This window comes from Stegostoma tigrinum, chromosome 25 (assembly GCF_030684315.1).
Source record: "Stegostoma tigrinum isolate sSteTig4 chromosome 25, sSteTig4.hap1, whole genome shotgun sequence".
Classification (NCBI taxonomy): domain Eukaryota; kingdom Metazoa; phylum Chordata; class Chondrichthyes; order Orectolobiformes; family Stegostomatidae; genus Stegostoma; species Stegostoma tigrinum.
The window spans coordinates 15479226-15500661 of record NC_081378.1 but is presented as its reverse complement, the minus strand read 5'-3'; the positions used below and the strand labels follow the sequence as shown (position 1 = coordinate 15500661).

The 21436-nt window shown below is 39.3% G+C and overlaps 1 protein-coding gene across 12 annotated transcripts in view; it reads right to left on the bottom strand.

Moving 5' to 3' along the window:
- LOC125463397 (collagen alpha-1(VII) chain) overlaps window positions 1-21436 on the bottom strand; it is a 377348-nt gene that overhangs the window by 140784 nt on the left and 215128 nt on the right. For all 12 annotated transcript variants that reach the window (XM_059654498.1, XM_059654507.1, XM_059654500.1 and 9 more), the window contains 6 exons: window positions 19113-19145; window positions 18960-19022; window positions 17387-17413; window positions 14339-14374; window positions 13231-13290; window positions 10350-10475 (listed from right to left, as the gene is read on the bottom strand). In XM_059654498.1, coding sequence (XP_059510481.1) covers window positions 10350-10475; window positions 13231-13290; window positions 14339-14374; window positions 17387-17413; window positions 18960-19022; window positions 19113-19145 — 345 coding nt within the window. The remainder of the gene's footprint in view (window positions 1-10349; window positions 10476-13230; window positions 13291-14338; window positions 14375-17386; window positions 17414-18959; window positions 19023-19112; window positions 19146-21436) is intronic.

The window sequence follows — 21436 nt, the reverse complement described above, 5'->3', positions numbered from 1 at the left end:
AAGGAAGGTCCTGGGCTCAAACACTATTCTGCTCAGTGAGCTAATCTCAGCCCAAGGTGGAGAGTAGGGGGCATTACATCTGGCCACATCTTCCCTGCCACTTGGAAACATAACCATCAGTCAGGATTTGATTTTAGATTGCTATCCTGTTATGTCTGCTAAAAGATGTCTATTTATGAATGTTAAGATTAGATTGGGATTAGCAATGCTGTCCCTCATGTATCATTGAGCAAAATTAATTCTGGGCCTTTAACTGAGGTATCCAGTTGCTGCTAATGCTTTTGAGGCATAACCCAGAGTGACTCAATACCTTCAACTAAATAGGTGGAAACATGTAACAACACTGCTAACTGCACACTTTATAGTCGTAGAATACTTGCAATTTACTTTTTTATCTAAAACATTCAGTTACAGTGAATTATAACCATGAAGGGTTGAATTTAATTGTATTAAGTTTGTTAAAGGCCATTAAAATGGACAATATTTATATGTTTGAGAGGTATTTGATGTATTTCACATATGAAAGGGATTGAAGTACATTATGAACAGAGTAAAGTACTCACAGTTGGGATCAGTCCGTTCAGAAAGGACAGACTTATCAAGGTTAATGTTTTATCCTGCTCACAAAAGTTCTTGCATTTTAATTAAGAACTCGAAATTTAAACAAGTATAACTTTAAGAGAAGCAGGTAAGACAGTTTAGGGAAGTAAGAATAACAGCTTTGCCCCAAAGTGTTTGAGTGGCACAATGGTAATGGTAACGTTTTTACCTTTGAGCCAAGAGACCTGGGTTCAAGTGCTATCTATTCCATTGTATGTAATGACACCCCTGAACAGGTTGAGTAGAAAATTGCTAACAGATTAGTCCCAATCCACATTTTAGAATAAATGACAGCAAATGTTAAGACTAAAACAGATGCATTTAACAATTTAAGGCTTTTACATGTGAATTCTAATCGTTTAGTCCCCAGACCTGAAAGGAGAATCTTTCGCAGAACAAAAAGTTAATGCAATAGATGAACAGTCTTTCGGTTTATTAACAGTCATTAACTATTTTGCCAATGAGATTAATTTGATTTAACACAAGAATGTAAGATGTAAGAGCAGAAATTGGATGTTTGGACTATAAAGCTTGCTTCATCATTTAATAAGGTCATGGTTGATCTGAGGATGGCTTCAATCCACTTTTCTGCCCATCCCCAATAATCTTCAACTTCCCTGTAGATCAAGAATCAGTCTAAAACAAAAACAGAAGTTGCTGGAAAAGGTCAGCAGGTCTGGCAGCATCTGTGAAAAGAAATCAGAGTTGACATTTTGGGACCCTGAGGAAGGGTCACTGGACCTGAAACATTAACTTTTATTTCTCCTCTCAGATGCTGCCCGGCTTGCTGGGCTTTACCAGCAACTTCTGCTTTTGTTTCGGATTTACAGCGTACGCAGTTCTTTCGGTTTTGATTAAGAATCAGTCTAGGTCAGCCTTGAATAAGTGTCATGATTCATTTCTATTGATCCCCACAGAAGAAAATAATGAGTGTGAAACTGAATGTGAAATTCTACCATGTTATGATTATACTTCTTGCCAATCAAATCCTTTATTATGAGATGCTTAATTAATCCTGTCCCTTTACATATCATGACTTCAACAACAGTTTGCTCCCTTGATGGCTCCAGAATAATTGTTCTAAGAAACCATCCTCAGTAGTCTCTAATGATTTCACCCTCTTGGCTATTTTGCCATTTTGATTTGTCCAATCTATAATCTGTAAGATGATTAAACTGGAGTACCATTCTTATAAGCCTTTATTTCCTGACTTATACTCTGCTTTACAGTTTTGCTACTGGTCTATAAATTGCTCCTTCAATGAGTTGGTTCTTTTGCATTTTCTTATCTCATTTATCTCCTCTTCATTTTATTATTCATTCAGGAGTTGTGGGTGTCACTGGCTAGGCCGCGATTTATTGGCCACCCCTAATTGCCCTGGAGAAGGTGCTGGTGAGCTGCTTACTGAAACTGCTACAGCTCAGGGGTGTAGGGGCACCTAGAGTGCTGTTAGGAGGTGAGTTCTGGGATGATTCAACCACAGTGATGGAATAATTAAAGCTGTGGGAAAAAAACAAATTGGTTGATGGCTATTTTCAGAAGTTCTTGTATTAAATTAATGTCAGATAAGATATGTACGGTATGAACTAATTATTGTGGTAAAATGAATATCAAAAATCACATTGCTAATTAGCAATGTACAGGCACTTGACAGGTTTGAATGAACTGAAAACTAGTAAATTCCTGGGATGGATGGTATCTTTTCTGGAATTTGCAGAGACAGAGGGTTGAATCTTACCATTTTTTGGCCAAGTGCGAGTTGTGTTGAGCTTGATGGAGTGATTCTCGCTGTAGGGCTGTGTGAGTTTTCTTGCCATGTCTACCAAACTTATGACTTTAATGATTATTTGAGCCCTTGCAGAAAGAATCACAACCTCCCTCTGCCCCACCTTACTACTGTTCACAGAGGAACTTGTCACCCTGTGGGCTTTCTGCATAAGACCAGCATCTCTTAGGGCCACACATTCTTTCAAAGTCCACGGCATTCCTGCACTCAGATGTGATCTGCAAGCTGTGCTGCTTGGCTGTGGTAGGCATCAGGATAGATGGAAGACAAAGCGAGTGTGGTGCAATGCTTCTCAGACAGGGATCTAGAAGTCTTCTGGACAGAGTAGTGGAGAGGAGAGGAGTCCTCTTCTTGAAGAATCAGCGATGGAGACCATGCCACTAGAGCATGCCTGGAGATCATCACTAAAATCAGCACCATCCCCAGGGTGATGAGAACCAGACTAAACTGCAAGAAGCACAATGATCTTTCCTGCTCCACCAGAATAAATGTAATACTTTGCTCCCTGCTCTCTGTACCTGTGCTACTGCACAGGCCTCCCAAAAAAGTTTATGCTCTGGCACACTCTCTGTTTCATGCAACATCTTCCCTCACTCACTCTCCCTTACTCTCATCCTCTCATGCCACGAACTCTGCTTGACCTTCATGCTGCCTCCTCAGTTCTTTGGAACACCTTAGCAACTTTTCCCCACAGGCACCAGCCCTAATAGTGACCAACCACTTTGTCTTACCTATTCGATCCCTTTATATCATTGCAAGAGATAATGTCCATAACAGGGCTAAGCAACGCTGCACAACTAGGGGGCATATCAGTGCCCTCACCTTCGCCAAGGAAAGGACAGGAGAAGACAGGGACTGGTTCTGCACGGATGTGGAGATATCAATATCCAGACATACAAATAAGTAAAACTGGTCAGTCATGTTAACTAGGCAATTAACACCTCAACTGAGCAATGGTTGCAATGCCTTCTGCCTTGTATCTCACAGATAGGCTGGTTCCTAGCAGGATGGTCTATCTCCCACAGAGGAGAGCCTGTCAACCTTCCCCAATCAATGTAGGGAAGCAGTGGATGTCTGACCATAGCTGAAGCCTGGCACTCATATATGGGAGGCTGCTCTTAATGGACTCACTGCAGAATACACCCCTGTTTACTTTCAGACACATTGCACCATTTGCTGCAGGTGCTGTGTTTTGACACAAACACTGAGGAAATATGGTGCAGGTCCTGATGCAAGACAAGATGCACACACCCTTCACCGAGGACTGCTGTAAAGCTACCTGCCTGGTTATCTGAATAGTATTGTAAATGTGAGGCACAGCAAAGCAACGCAAAGAAAGTATACTGAAGACGTGGTTAGGCAACAGGTGAATGCGTACTGATACAGCAATGGAGCAAACATGGGAGGCAGCCTGGTCCACACTGTGCTACTTTCCTTGCACACAATGCAACCCTGTGCTGCTGGTTGCCAGTTTGCCGTCCTAGACCAGTCTTCCCTGCAGGGCACCTTGCCAGTTCATTGTAGGATCCGAGGATTGTGGCAGTATCTCCCTGAAAGTGGAGTGGCCAGTGCCCAAGTTGGAAGGCTGCGTTCAGCTAGTGCTAGTGGATTATGTCCTGTTCCCCAGTCTGTCTGTGGACTACATGAATCTTCTGGGGCAAGTGGGGAGCTGAACCTACACCCCGCCCCTCCCCAAACCACCCACCACAGCTTACCATGTCAGATTTTCATGATGGCAAGGGAAGTTTGGAAAGTTTGGAACCCATGGCAAAATCAGCTTTCAACAAACCATTTGACAAGCAATAATGATTGTGAATTTGGAGCTAGCAAGAATATTGCCACATTACTTGAGGGCAGGGAACAATAGGCGACGAGACCTTACTGATGTCACGGTCAACCTCACCAAATATCTTGTGTGATTCTACCACTGATCTCAGCATTCAGTGCTTGGGCAAAAGTGCACCCTATGTGACTACATATTAGAGTAACAAATAAATTACTGATAGCATCAGGGAAGTTGCTGGAGTTCTATTAGACAATTTCCTGAACTTTTCTGTTAAGAAATATTTTATCTGTGCCTGACAGATTTCAATGCAGGCCACTTTGTTAAATTATCAGATTTGTAAATAACAGGAAGTTGTTGATGACTCAAGAATCAAAATGAGAATCTTAAGGTACACCATCGAGGTAAGTGCATTATGCAGTCAATAGGTTAAATGGTTTTTATTTCTCATCATACTGGCTGATGAGTGTATCACCAAGCAAGAATTAACTTGAGTTGCTACGACAATTATTTCAAGATAGTCTCATTAAATATATTGTGACTTTTTCAACTCTGTGCAAAAATCTTTCCCTAACTTAATGATTGCAGTTCCACTGGAGACTTGAATCATCATGAAAATTCCCACAGTTCATTTTCAAGGGCAACTTTCTTCTGAAAGACTTTTAATTATAATTCAGGGACAATATTGGAACTTTTTCACAGTATGAGTTCACTAGGGTTATTACATTGTCATCATTGAAGTGATGATTCTTAGTAAATACACCAGGTGATGTACAATAAAGCAAAGGACAGTCATTCCAGCCAACAATTTTGTATGAAGAAATTAAAGGGACAAAACTTTCAATAAAAATGTTAGTCTTGTGTCTGAAATATTATTCAGTTCTGGTCACCAAGTCACAAATAAGGTTCTGCTTTGAAATAGTTAGGGTTAAGGAAACAGGAAAGTACTCATTACCGGAGAAAGGATGAAGGACAAAAATTTAATAAGGACAAAGAACTGCAGACACTGAAAATCTGAAAGAAAAACAAAGTGCTGGAGAAACTCGAGTTGGTCTGACAACATCTAGAGAGAGAGAAAAACAGAGGTAACATTTTGAGTACAGTGACCCATTGTCAGCACAGTTTGCTGATGATGAGAAGGACCCTCCCCATCAGATTCTAACTATATTCCTGGAGTCTCATCCCTTTGAACCATTTCCTTTGAGGAGTCGACAGTGGGGAAGAAACTATTGCCCACCTTCTTATGGAATGTAACTGTGTGAATGAGGTCTTAAACAAGATGGATTTTTTGTTTATTGAAGGTCACCATGAGCAGCTCTGTAACGAGAACTCTGTGTTCTACAGACTATTTGAGGTTATCCATTTTGGTCAGAAAGGCTCTTGTTAGAGCCCTCGCTGATTTTTCATTATTTTCTGATGAGTCTTTTACCAACTTTGGTTTGAAGTGGTGAACTGGGAATTGAGTTTGATCACTTAATCTGAACTATCAACATCCTTGCTGCCCTAGCACTCCAACCTTCCTCCTCCTATACTACTGCATAAATGCTGCCCCCTCCACACTTCACTTCGGCTCTGATGAAGAATCATCTAGACTCGAAACAATAGCTTGCTTTCTCTCCATGGATGCTGCCTGACTGGCTGTGATCTCCAGCATTTTTTGTTTACAAATGGAACTCTTGTTTATTTGTGTGCTGTGCTGATTAATTACAGCTTAGTTCCTGATTAAGGTTATCGTGATCAAGGATCACTTTGTTACTGTGGAAGAGTTACATTTAAACAGCAGAAGTTGGCTATTAATGAGGTCAGTACGTGGAAATTGGTTCCAGCAAGTCTGGAAAAGACCTTAAGCTCAAGGAGGCTGCAGATGTTTAATGGTAACCGGGAGACAGTAAATCTGTCAAGGACTGATCAGAGTTTGAATTGGGTCTTGAACAGTGTTTGCTGTTTGAGAAGAAATTTGACTGCTGGTGTTATAGCATCAAGATTTGAAAGCTCCCTGCTTAGGCTCTCGTTAGCAGCTTATGGAAACTCAAGAAACAGAAAACTAGAAACATTAGAAACATTAGAAAGTTAGAAACATTACTGCCTTTTTTGAAGTGAACTGTAAAGGAGACTGTTGACATCTTCAGAATATCCACGTAGAAACCATCATCTATGCCAATGGAACAACGAATTATGAAAGCCACTTAAATAACCTGGCCAGTTTTGTTATTTTGTTTTATATATTCCTGAATTTGTTGTCTTTTGTGAATGGTGCTGAAAATAAAAGATTTTGGGTTTAAAGTAACAATTGATTAGATGACCTTATTGTTCATTTTTACTCTGCTAAAATGACTATATTGTTGATAAATTGCTAAATCATTTAAGGTACAAACGGTTGTCTGGAATTGACTATTTGCAAAGTCTAAGATTGGTTCTTCAAAAAGTCTGGTTAGGAGCCAATGGAGTCAATTTTGAGGGTCTGTGTAAGCTTTAGTTCTATGGTGTTAAGAATGCAGAGGTAGAAAGAGTAATCTGGTTCCGCTGTCTGTCTCTGTCCTGTAACAATCTAGATGGACAGGAACTTCAGGGCACTTCAGTGCAGAGGGATCTGGGTGTCCTTGTGCATGAATTACAGAAAACTAGTATGTAGGTACAGTGTGTAATAAGAAAGGCAAATGGAATTTTGACATTTATTGTTAAATAGAGTATATTAGTAGGGAAGACATGCTGCAACTATACAGGGTATTATTGAGACTACAGCTGGAATATCGCATAGAGATTTTGTCCCCTTAGTTGAAAAGGGATGTAGTTGCACTTGAAGTAGTTCAGAAAAGGTTCACTCAATTGATTTCAGAGATGAGGAATTTGTCTTATGAAGACAGATTGAGCAGTTTCGGCCTACACTCTTGAATTTTGAAGAATGGGAGGAGATCTAATTGAGATACATGAAAGGCTAAAGGGGATTGATCAAGTAGACTTGGAAGAGATGTTTCATCATGGGAGGTGATCTAAAATGAGATGTAATAGTTTCAGGACAAGGGGTAGCAGATTTAAACTCAAAATGAGAAGAAATTACTCCTCTCAAAGGGTCATGAATATGTAGAATTCACTACCCCAGAGTGTGGAGCATGTTGGGATACTGAGTAAATTTAAGGATGAGATAGACAGATTTTTAATTAGTAATGAGTTGAATGGTTATGGAGAGTGGTCAAGAATATAGTGCTGAGACTGAAATGAAATTGGCCATGATTGCATTAAAAGATGGAGCAAGCTCAAGGGGCTGAATTGCTTAATCCCGCTCCTAGTTCTTCTGCTTCCAGTACCTCAAGAAAAACACCAACTGCAGCTGGAGAATTGCCAATCTGTTGAAAGAAGTTCTTTAGTCTTCATGGCCTCATTGGTCTTCCAGAGCAAAGTATTATCTATAACTGAGGGTTACAAACTGGCACATTCCAAGGCCCAGGAATTTTTACAGGGTGATGCATTAAAGCTTTGGGCAGCTGCCACCAGGGGCTTTTGGGGAAATATCACTGACTAAGACCCTTCAGCTATTGCACACTGTGAGAATGAAAAGTGCACAAACCCTTAGAATGGTTGTTCAATCATTCTGTTAGTCAAAGCATTTCTTTACACATAAAACAAACAACATTGTAATTTTTTGTCTATTTATTCACAGATGTCACTGGATATCCAGCATTTGTTGCCTGTCCCTAATTGCCCTGGAGAAGATGGTGGTGAGTTGCCTACTTAAACAGCTGCAGTCTCTGTGCTGTAGACAGACCTATAATGGCCTTAGGGAGGGAGTTTGAAGATTTTGACCGAGTAACAGTGAACAAATAGTGATATATTTCCAAGTCAGAATGGTGAATGGCTCGGAGGAGAATTTGCATGTGGTGGTATTCCCATGTATCCACTGCCCTTGTCCTTTGAATTGGAAATGGTCCTGGGTTTGGAAGATGCCATTTAAGGATCTTTGGTGAACTTCTACAGTGCATCTTGTAGATAGTACACACTTGCTGCTACTGAGCATTGGTGGTGGAGGGAGTGGATGTGCTGACAATCAAATGGGCTGCTTGTCCTGGATCATATTAAACTTCTTGCGTGTTGTTGAAGCTGCACTCATCCAGGAAAATGGTGAGCAATTCATCACACTTCTTCCTCGAGCCCTGTAGATGATGGGCAGGCTTTGGGGAGTTAGGAGGTGAGCCATCGAGTGCTGTAGTTCTGGCATCTGACCTGCTGTTACAGCCATTGTATTTACATGGTGAGTAGAGTTGAGTTTCTGGTCAATGGTAATGCCGAGATGTTGAAAGTGGGGGATTCAGTGATGAATGACAATTGAATGCCAAAGAAATGGTAGTTAAGTTGTTAGTGATGCTGTTGAAGTGGACAGTATAAAGAAAAGCAAACTCTATAGATGGTAGGATGGGGAATGGGAAAGTCCTTTCAATTTCTCACTGTAACTTTGATGAAAAGTGGTGAAAATCCTGAAGCGATGGCTGTTTACATGATGCAAAAAGGCGAGAATGCCATGGAGGCTCTTCCAATATATGTGTCCTAGGCTTTAATGTCACCTGATCCTCCAAACTATTACTCCTTAAAATCAGTAGTCTGTAGCTCCACTGGGCAAATGACATTGGTCTTGTTTGAAAGGGCAACACGTAAAATTACCCCTTTCATTCAGTAGAGATATTAACTTTACATGGGTCAAAGTATTTCCTGGGTGTTGGAGATCCCAAGAAATTCCAAATGCAGTTGATGGCACCCATTCACTTTGGAAGCTATTTCACCACCTTCCAAATGCAGGTCTTTAGGATGATATTCTGAAGTTTCAAATAAATTATCTCTCTATGTGTGCTACATGCAGCCATACAACTGTTTTACTAGCCATCAGGCACCACAGACATTTTTTAATGTTTAATTTTGTTTCCTACATTGCAACAATGACTATACTCAAAGTAGTTGGAGTATTCTGAAGAGCACCAAATGAATTTTGTTCCTTCCCTTATTTCTTTCTCCTCCTCCACATTCAAATTATTGTCAATCTATTTTTACTTGAAATTTATTCCATACCTCCACAGTCTTGGTAAAGGGCTGACTAATATTTTAAAAAACTTAAACAATGACAACATCTCCCTCACCCACTCACTTCACCAAACATTCCAAATTGACACACCTTTAATTATGCATAAGCCCTTTGAAGTTGGATTGCACCTCTCATTCATCTCACTGCTAACCCAAGATCAAATCTTTACTTTGAGTTCGGGTGACACAAAAAAATTAACTCAACAGGCAATTAGCTGGAGTTAGATGGAGACAGCCCTCTGTCCAATCTGGCATTGATTACATGGTCTTGCAAAATTAGCATCAGTTTGACAGCGTGAGTAGACTTTGTCTTTATCTACTCTGTCTTTTTCTGTTAATATCTTGAGGACATAAAGATAATTTTTTTCAGATACTAATTGTCTTATGCAACAAAGTGCTTCTGTTTGCATGTTGTAGTCACCCAATGTTGTGCTACTACCAACTAACAGCTGTCACCAAGGGTCCTTTCCAGTGTTCTATCTCAAACCGATCAACCAAATATAAGGATTGACAGTTCCTGAAGGTCACTAAAATAAAAAGATATAGCCAAGAAGTTTAGAATCTCCTCAGTTCAGGGGACTGATCCTGAGCTGCCTGGCTACAGCCAGTATACTGTGCACAAGCAAATAAAGGGTGACTTGCTGATGGGATAGCAGCCTCTATGCAGCTAATTCAGGTTCTATAACCTAAATGACTATCAGAATCCAAACACTCGGAAACCTCCTGCCACAGAAAGTCACCTCCAGAAGCTCCTATCATTGACCTCAAACACATAAAATTATTTTATTATCAAATGTGGCCCTGAAGAGAAAGATTAATTGAAAGACATATTGAGAAAGGTTGTTTAGTAGGATTGCACCATCCGAAGGAAAGGTTCTTGATTTCCTCAATGGATTTTAAAAGCTACTAAACATGTAAAAATGTTATAATTATACAATGATTCACTTACACATTATTCTTATCTCCTATTCCCGATAGAATTGCAGACACTTTCCAGTTTCATTATTTACCAAAACATCTATTAGTAGACTCACGCACACACAGTGAGAAAGATTGGACAGTGTGAAGACAGATCCAGATTAAAAAAACAGTATAATTAGTTTCATTAATTACTTTAGCTCCTGGGAGTCCTGGCACTCCTGGAGGACCTCTTGCACCTTGGATTCCTGGTATACCTGTATTACCTGGGATGCCTTGAATACCCTGAGCCCCTGGAGGGCCTTGTATCCCAGGTTCTCCCTAAATGTAAAGAAATCACAACTTTATATTCATGTAACATTTGAGGATTTTGTTCTACTCTAATCTCAACGTTTTTGGTTTTAATTCATTTTAGCTTGGAATTTCCTGAAAACCTGCACTGAAGATAGACCCAGTGTGTCAAACCAAAGTCTTGTTCATGGATAAAATGATGCGCTTTTTTTCATAGAAATCCATTGCTAATACTCCATAGAGTCCCGTTGCTTGTAGCTATTCATAAAAATTCATGATTAATTTACAAAGCAAGACAATAAATTATACAGATCTCAACACTGACTTCAATTTGATTCTTTGTGAAATGTGTGTATATGTTTAGCAGGTAACCTTCTTTGCAATACACCAACCGTTGCTACACAATCTATGTCTCTCTGGAAAGAGAGTGAAAACGTGCTACCTAAAAGCTGCACATAGGCAGGAAAAATAATTTTATGGGAATCAAAGAATCCCTACAGTGTGGATACAGGCCCTTTGGCCCAAACCATCTCTCAGAGCACCCACCCAAACACATTCCCTTATAACCCACCAATGTACAAATCCCTGAACGCTACAGAAAATTTTGTATGACCAATCCACCTTGCCTGCACATCTTTGGACTGTGGGAGGAAACCCATGTACACATGGGGAGAATGTGCAAACTCCCCACAGACAGTTGCCCAAGGGTGGAAATGAACCCAGGTTCCTGGTGCCGTGAGGCAGCAGTGCTAACCACTGAGTCACCATGCCACCCTCAGGTAATATACGGGATAATATACAGGATCCAAAAGCAGTATCTTTTGAACAACTGACCTTTTAAACTCAAGGGAAACTTCCACAGTCATGGAGGTCTACAGGACAGAAAAAAGTCTTCAGCCCACCGAGTCTGCACCATCAAAAACAACCACCCAGCTAGCCTAGTCCCATAGCCTAGCATGCCTTGGCATCACAAGTTTACATCTAAATACTTCTTAAATATTTTGAGAGTTTCTATCACCCTTATAGGCAATGCGTTCCAGATTCCCACCATGCACTGCGTGAAAAACTGTTTCTACGTAGCCCATCTCAATCTATGTCCCTGTCATTGATCCCTCACTAAACAGAGAAGTCCCATCCTGTTACCTTGTTTATGCCCACCATAATTTTATATTTCTTAATCATGCTCTCCTTCAGTCTCCTCCAAAGAAAACAACCTGAGTCTTCATAACTAAAACTCACCAGCCCAGGCAACAATCCTGGCAAATCTCCTCTGCATCCTCACCAGTGCTACCACTTTCCCTCCTATAACGTGGATTCCAGTACTGTCCGCAGTAGTCTAGCTGTGGGCTATCCGACTTTTTAGATAGTTTCAGCATAACCTCCATAAACAACAAACTGCAAACGTTGAAGATCTGAAACAGAACCAGAAATCACTGGAGAAACTCAGCAGGTCTGGCAATGGTTGTAGTGGTGCATTGAAGTGGCAGGCAACAGGAAGCTCGGGGTCATTTTTATGGAGTGAGTGTAGGTGTCCCAGTCACCCAGACTGTGTTTCATTTCCTAAATGTAGAAGAGACCACATCATGAGCAGTAATTACAACAGAGTAGATTGAATGAAGTGCTGATAAATCATTGCTCCACTTGAAAGGTGTGTCTGGAGCCTTGATAGTAAGGAGGGACAAAGTCAACAGGCAGGTTGATTGCATGAGAAGGTGCCATGGGGGTTCGGGGAGGTGTTGTGAGTGCAGGAGGTGTGGATTAGGTTGTCCCACAGTGAATGGTCCCTGTGAAATGTTGGATTGATTGATTGTTGTGTGTACCAAAGTACATCAAAAAGCTTTGTTTACGAGCAGCACAGGCATGGTAAGCAAGGATGTACAGATCAGAGGTTGTTAAAAAACTTCGACAGGCATACAGATTACATTGCACAGGACATCTGCTAGGAGAGATCAATGCAAGGTTTACAGATTTAGAATTTAGTTTAAAAGTATGGAACAGTAATGAGAAACATTACAGTTAGATCTGCCATAGGGAGCTTGCAAGGATTCGTACAGTGTCAGTGCCATCTGGGGAAAGGAATATGTATCTAGTAACCAGCCAGAGGTGGTGGAATTTTTGCTTTCCCAATTTCCTTTTCATGGTTCCCCTTGCACATCTGTGCTCCTCTAGTGCTTCTGCTATTTTGAGCCCTCAGTGTCTGCTATAAACATCTGTTTTTCTCTTCATGCAATTCTGTGTATCCCTTGATATCCAGAGTTCATAGGATAAATTGACCCCACTCTTTATCCTTTTGAGCATTTTGGCCCTGAATTCTCCCCACTCCCTCTTGAATGCGTTCCACTGCTCCATTCCAGAATTACCTGTAAGTACTGAATTCACTCCTACCAAATCATTCCTGATCTTATTAAAATTGGGCCTTAGCTCAGCTTAGAACTTTGACTTCAGGCCAATCTTTGTCTGCAAAATGCTCCCCCACTAATACTTTAATCACTTGCCTGGATTCATTACCTAAAATAAGTCCAGGACTGGCCATCTCTTGTAAGGCCTTTTACATACTGGCTTAAAAAGCTGTCCTGGATGCATTTAAGAATCCTGCTCCCGCTAAACCTTTCACACTGTGGCTCCCCCAGTCAATGTTGGGAAAGTTGAAATCCCTTACAATCACTACCCTTTTGTGCAATGTTGCAGTATGAACAGTCTTGTGAGACCCACTAATATGGTATCTTCTGTTTCCAACAAATCATTCTCTAAACAAACACATGCTGTGATAAAGCAAGCTTCATACCTTTTTTCCAGGAGATCCTGATTGACCAATTGGACCTCTGAAACCAATGCCAGGCTCTCCCTGGAAGTTAAGATGGACTAATTATAGAACCCAAATAATGAGCACTTTTGAAACACCATTGACAATTGATTATAATAACAATGGTAACTATCTTTACCAATCCATTGTGCATATAAATTAATTTCAGTTAATACTCAGGCTAAAAGCCATGGAAAAAGACAGCTTACTCTCAAAGAATGACAGATCACCACCTTCATCTCAAGCAAAATTGGGGGTGGCCAATAAATGTTAGCATTGCCAGTGATGCTCACATCCTGTGAATGAATTAAAGAAATCTCCTAAACTGTTTTTGGTCTAGGGTGCCACTGAAAATATTAAAATAACGTTTAATTTTGAAGTGTTGACTGACTTTTCAGTCCAAAATACTTTCAGTATTTCTATTTTATTTCAGATTTTCATCTGATCCTTGGAAGATGTTGGCCATAATGGTGAAAATCTGGAAGAGAAGCTATTGATAAAGTTATTCAATTTACTGAATGTGTCAGAGTAGAACTAAACAAAGTCAGTCGCAGTTGGACAAGAGGAGATGTTTCTGGTGGATGGAATGATTAACTAAGTCATAGGACTGCAGAAGGATCCAGGAGGGTGAAAAGGGATGAGTCAGTTCTAACCTGCAACATTACTACATCCAACCCCTGACACTCACACCATTGTAGCTAAATTCCCATTATCAATACAGTGATGTCTCAGTACATCCACATGCTCTGCATTTAAATGGGTCACAGGCAGGAGCTTCCTATCTTCAAATCTGCAGTAGGAGCATTTGCAATGTTTCTTTTCCATAAACTGGTAGACATGGGGCATTATAGACAGGGAATCAAATTCTATTATTGTGAGACATAAGATAGTATTTTATTCTACATTTTCTTATCGTGGGTTTAGCAATGGTTATATTTGATGTTAACCCAATTGTAGTAGATACAAGTTCTGTTTAAGGTAAGAAGATGTTTCATTGTACCAGTAGCAACAGTCCCCATTTGGATCAGCTGAAGAAAATCTAGAAAACTGACATTGAACTAAAAACTATTTAAGTAAATTTTAATCTTACCTTTTGACCTTTCTCACCAATTTCTCCTGCATCACCCTGAAGTGAAAATAATTCATGTTTGGTATGAGATGTGGGTTGATTAACATTGTCATTGACAGGGGTGTTTGATTATTAATGTATTTTATTGATTTTATTGCTCCAAACAAGTTGGTATACATATGAAAACCAAAAGAACTGTGGATGCTATAAATCAGGAACAAGAACAAAAGTTGCTGGAAAAGCTCAGCAGGCGTGGCAGCATCTGTGAAGAGAAAATCAGAGTTTACGTTTCGGATCCGGTGACCCTTCCTCAGTTGTATTGAGAACACCCCTACGTTATAGGGGGTTGGTCAGAACAGTGGAAAACAAGCCAGATGTTGGCTAAATGAACATAAATAATAAATTTAAATAATCTTACATTAAATATTCAGTTTGGCATTCCTGGGGAAAGAATTAAGTGAGAAATGCAATGTAAATTTCATATTTCAAATAAATCAAAACTATTTAGTAATCCAAGACTGTTTAGGTCTCAAAAGTCAAGGTTAGACCAATTAAACTCCATAATCGAAGAAGTAGTAGTGCAGAGAAAGTTAAAATTATTTCTTTAAATATTTAACTTTTGAAACATTCCTGCGGACACAGTCGTTTTTGGCAGTGGCAATGAGGAGCAGAGCAATGCATTATAACTTGTGTTTTGGAAAATTACTGAACAGTATATTTGGTTTAGATGTAGAAACATCACCTTAACTGGAAATTGGTAGAGGATTGGCTGTTTTATGTATAGAAAGACAAAGTGATGAGTTGAGGCCCTGTCTGCTTATTCAAATGGATGTTAAAGGTCTTACTCAATATTCAAATAATGGCAAGGTGCTTTCTTGACTAACAGATATCCTTCAATGATTACCTCTGATGTGAATATTTAGTTCATGATTCATAGCAAGCCATTTAGTTCAATGTCAATTAGAAATGGACACCAAATGTTGCATTGCCAGTGACTCCTATGTCCGATGAAGGAATAAGGAAAAAAAGAGTTAGCCTGGAAAGAGCAGTGCAGAAGCTGCAGGAGCAGACTGGGAGAACACATATTACCAAAGCTAGGACAAGGAGCTGAACAGTCCATAGTCATGAGAGATTTAAAGAAAATTAGAGGGCTGTTTAGCCACAAACTAATGAAAGGATCCTCACACAATTTGTAACTCGAGGAACAAATTGAATTCTATGAAAAATCAAGTAAATTCCAGAGCACTTTTGCTCAGGAAAGGAATGTAGCATTCCTTTTGTGTTGGTCCCAGGAAAAGTAATTGAACCCTCAAGAGTGCATTAGATAAGGAAACTCTTAAGCATGGGAGAAAGCAAATACAAAAAAGTAGAATTGAGATTATAGCGTTAGCTTATGTAAACTACATGAAGTGATCATGCTTACTTTTTTTGCTCTGCATACAAAATGTTTGCTTTCTATTAAAGCACATTAGATGTTGTGTCATAGTTATTTAGATTTTTGAACAGCTTTTTAAACATTAACAGATCCTAGCAGAATCATAACACATTAAAAAGCAGAGCAATTGGTCATTTATCTCAATTTTTGTTTGTGAGCAATTATTGGACATGATTCTGTACAATACAAACTACTTTTGGTCATCTTGAAAACAGGAAAGGTGCCATGTAAATTCAAGTTTTTAGAATATGAATTGTATAGTAGAATATTGACAAATTTAATAAGAGTTCACTTGGATTTTGTATAAGGAGGCTATGCTTCCCCAAATTAGATACCAATTACATTATTACAAATTACTCTTCTTGTGCAGGAAGATATGCCAAAGCTTGTCATAACGAAGGATAAAGTGACAGTGAACACGGAGATTTGAAAGATCAAGATATGAAAGGAAACTGATGGCAGAAGATAACTTTAAAGGCAAGAAGGAATTCTAAAAATGGTGAAATGGAAAGATTGGGGTTTTAGATTTTAGAGTGATTTGGATGTATGGCAGAAGAGGGGGCAAAGCATTGAAGATTTTTGAAAATGAGGATGTGAATTTTAAACTCAACAGGCAGCAAACTGGTGGTGGTGGAAGAGTGGAGAGCATGGGTCAATTGCAGAACTTGGACAGCTGGACAAGCAAGAGCATGGAACATAGAATGGCTGAGGTGTTAAGGTATAATCTTTTTGATAAGTTGAAGCTCGAGAAGGATAGTGGTGGAGCCAGCTAACAGAATATTAAATTAAGTCAAGTCTGAATATTACAGAGCCCACAGAATGAGAGAGACAGCAGCAAGTTATTGTCAATATTGCAGAAGTGGAAGAAAACAATTCTGAAATTAGAGCAAATCTGGGAGGAAGCTGAGTCCAGGATTGAGTAGAACACTAAGTTCTGTACGTCCAACCCCAGTTGTTCAAATATTCTTGATAGAAACTGGAGAGAATGCTCAGCATTTGTAATATTTAGCTTGAAGATGCTTTCAGGGTGTGGTAACAAACATTGGAGCAGTGGAAGAGGCAGTTTTTGTAAGGTTTCTAAGTGATCATGGATAAGGACATCTGACTGGCTTTTAAAAGTATGGTCCTACAGAATTGACGTGAAAAAGATCTTTGCCTAAAGATAATATAGACAGCCGCAGCTGTTAATGAAAGCCATTCCTTGTGCTGGGGACGAATGAATAGTAGAATTATTTAGTACTTGGTCACTCAGAATTTCCTTTTTGTGATCACTATTAATGACTTACATCAAATTATTCTGAACTGTATCTATAAGTTTATGGATATCATTTTGTCAAATCAGTCGATCTCTCGGAAAGAGCATGAAACAAAAAAAGGACATTTTCTAGTGCTTGCAATTGAGAACTCTGACATTGCAGGGTATAGTGCAGTTTCAAGCCACCTGCTTTGCTAACATTGATAGTGTTTATGGAAACAGGATGAGAGGTGGTTCATGAGGAAAAAAATGTTAGCAGGAACCAGTTGAATGTTTCTACGCAATTGCATCAGAAACCAAAACCAATCTCCTGACAGCTGTTCAAAATGTCAGCAACTTTTTAGAAAATAAATTTTTCCCATTTTTTTGACCCACATACCTTATGCCCTGGTTCACCTTTTTCACCCTGGAAGGAAACACCAATACTGGGTAAGGCAATTACATCACATCACATCACATCAAAAACCAAAACCAGCCTCCTGATAGTTGTTCAAAACGTTTACATTGTTTGAGGAGAATAATTTCTCAAATTTTTTTCCTCCCATATACCTTATGTTCTGGTTCACCTTCTTCACCCTGGGAGGAAACACCAATACTGCGGTGTCTCAGATCATGCTTTAATGCAACAATCATATTAGCACAGCATGGTCATCCTAGTTAATGTTTCTTACATTATAACAACTAACACACTTCAATGGCTGTAAATTATTTTAGACATTTTGAAGTTGTGAAAGGCATTCCAGAATTTATTTCATTTTCTTTTTCAGTTTCTAAGCTGCATAGAACTTAGAAGGGCAGATGCAGGAGCCCTGAATATATTAGATTTCCTATGCACAGAACATGGTAGAAACAAAAAGAAAGAGTGGTGAAAATTGCAATCCTGTTTTTTAAACAATCCCTTTAAATGATGAAACATTGCATGAGAACATTATCAAAGTACAATTTTCACAACTTGCTTTCTTCATCACTTTGCCAAGACAGTTTAATATATAATCGTATACAATAACATGACTGTTTGAGCCATCCTGTTTTGTAAAAATACCTAATTCATTTTAATTTTTTTTGTATCTGAAACATTGTTATATGATAACAAATTCAGGGCCTCCTCTATTACCCAGTGGACAATGCCAGGTAAATGATACCAGTGTCCAAACAGATCCTAACATTAGCTTATACATATGGTCCAATTTCCACAAGAGTTTGCAAAGGACCAGTCAAGATTGATCAACCTTACAGCAAGTAAATTAATGGCATTTCATGTTATTTGTTAATTTAAAAGAAAGGAGAGAAGCTGGGATGCAGATCAGGCATAACTTAAATAAATAGCGAAATAGACTATAGGGGTTGAATGGTTTACTCCTATTCCTACAAAATTCAAAATAGGGAACTTACAAAGTCTACATGTTTAGGTGAATTTCTGACTAAATGTTGACTGACATTCTTGAGAGAGTGGAGGTGAAATCGGCCAGGATGGGGGGTGGTGAAGCGGTGTTGGGGGTGGAAGCAGGGCGCACTAAGGTGAATAACTTCATGAGTTAAATAGACACTAAGGGAACCGTGCCTAACAATAGGCAAACTGCATCAACATTTGCGGCAGTCTCAGTAATCTGATACCTATGTCAAGCAGATATGTTGTATACTGGCATAACGTTGATCACTGTCCAGCCTGCTTAAATCACAACTGATTCTGGTGGTATAGAATTGTCACTCAGGATCAAGTAACCAGGTAACTTTGAAACTCGAGGAGATAAAGAAATCTTGGTTGGACCAGGATCTAGAATTTTGAGATAATGGGAACTGCAGATGCTGGAGAATTCCAAGATAATAAAATGTGAGGCTGGATGAACACAGCAGGCCAAGCAGCATCTCAGGAGCACAAAAGCTGACGTTTCGGGCCTAGACCCTTCATCCTTATACTTATCTAGAATTTTGATTTTAGTTTTAAAAATTACCTTTTGACCTTTTTGCGGTGATAATTCCAGTGTAGGAGCAGCAACTTTCACTGATTTATTCTGCTAAATGAAATAAGAATTCACACTTCAGGCATATTTTCACAAAATACTTGATACAATTAAAGTGTAATTATGTTAATGGAAACAATTTACCTTCTCTGTTTTCAACTTTCTGCTACGAGAATCCTGAGGAAGGAAGGAACCAAAAATAAGTCAATTTTATGGTAGTTAATACTGTCTTAATGTACAGTTATTTCAGAATGTGATGAAATTTTATGTATGCAAGTAAAAAGCTATCGTTCACAACTATGAAGAAGTAAGAGAGGCAAATGTCAGGCTTCATTAGACTCTTCAGCCTTGCCCTCTCTTTCTCTGTAACCTCTTCCAGTTCTTGAGCATTCTGAGATCTTGATGTTGTTCCAAGTTTGGGCTTTTGTGTACCTTGCAACATCAGCATCCTTATACACGAAACTGTGGAATTCCCTCAATAAACCTCACCATCTCTTGCTCTCTTTTAAGGTGGGCTTCAAACTTACTAATTTAACTGAGCATTTGGTCATCTACCACATGCTAGCTGGTGTCACATATAATTCAAAGAACATTTTTGGATAGTAAAAACTGCTGATGCTGGAGTCAGACACACCACAATAAAAGTCCCAAAATAAGAGATAACAGTGTGGAGCTGAAGGAACACAGCAGGCCAGGCAGCACCAGAGGTGTAGGAAAGCTGACCTTTTCCTTCTTCAGAAAGAAGGGTACCAACCCGAAACATCAGCTTTTCAGTTGCTCTGATGCTACCTGGCCTGCTGTGTTCCTTTAGCCCCACACTGCGCTATCTCTTATTTTTGGGCTTTTATTGTGTTAAGTGTGCCATATTATTACAAGTTGTTGTTGCATATTCGCATTTCCCTGAGTATTGTTGATAAATAAAATGATGTCCAAGCTTTTGTCTTGCACTCATCAGGACAATTCACAAGTATACCGACCAAGGGTAAAATCAACATTCATTATGTATGAGAGAAGAGATGAGAAGAAATTGCTCCTCTGAAAGGATCCATGAATCTGTGCAGCTCAGTACCCCTGAGTGCAGTGGATGTGGGGCATTGAGTAAATTTAAAGAGGAGGTAGAGAGATTTTTAATTAGTAATGGATTGAATGATTATGGAAAGCAGGTAAAGAGGTGTGGAGTCAAGGCCAAGATGAGATCAACCATGATTATATCAAATACAGAGCAGGTCCCAGTGCCCGAATTGCTCCTAGTTCTTATCTTCTTACGGGAGTTCTGACTGGTTACCAAGTGGTGATCACCCTTCACCAAGTGTGTGAATCAGTATTCATTGAATTAATGAACTCAGCAACATGTGAAGTTGAGGTCCTTTTTAAAGATGGCATGTTTGCCCAAGAAGATAGCGTTGATGTGGGATTCCTGCCAGGTCCAGCATTTTAGAACGATTTAATGGGCTCTATCCAACTGTGGAAACGGCACAGTCAATTAACTCTTTTTCTGCAATGTCCTAATTGAGAAACAGGCAGGGGAATCTGTATTACTGTCTATTACAATCTTACCTTCAGTGGTTAGTGTAGATGTTGCCATTGCTACAGTTCTACTCACTTTAAGGCTGGCCTTTTTGGATACCTCATTAACACGCTTGAGCCATTTGTTTTCCTTGCAAATATGAAGCTGGAATTGGGCATATCAAAACAATCCTGGGATAATGGATATCCTGATCAGGTAATTTCTCACTGTATATTGTGTAAAACCATTTAAGGCCTGGAGGCTTTTGGTCCTGAAAAACTGTCCAGTCAACCTCAGATTACAATAATCTGGAAGGGTAAAGAATCTCAAATGTTTGAGCAACAGCAGCAACAAAAGTGGTGTTAACCACAAACAGGATGCTGTTGTCAAGCCAAAAAGACATCTTATCTATCATAAAAATGTGTAAACACATATAGATTTCAATGCTGGTGTGAAACCAGGTAAGTAGTTTATATATCATAAAAAAGACTGACTGATCAAGTAAAAGAGCACATCCTTCTGGCTATCCTAAGCAAGTAAGGTAACAACTTATGCAAAAAGCCTGTGCTTGCAAAACCTTGAATACAGCATCAAAGTGTAGATATGATTCTGCAATTGGACTTTATTTGCTTGATAATCCTAAATGCCTGATGAATTACGCAGACAACCAATTTAGGATTGTTGGTCAGGTTCACAGTATGGCATTCTTGTGTGTATTGAAAGCTACATATGGTAACATCCAAGGTATTTTGCAATTGCAGACAGGAACAACATGTGCATTCACTGTATCACTAATTGGGGCATTCTATACAGCAAAGCTTGAATCTGTCAACCAATCAGCACTCTCCTCTCATGTAGCAGAAATATTGTTTGTTTCCTTGAATTGGTATTCTTGCAAATTACCCTGATGCAAAGATGATGAAAAGTGTTGGCAATATGGGTATTTTTTCAGCAATACTCA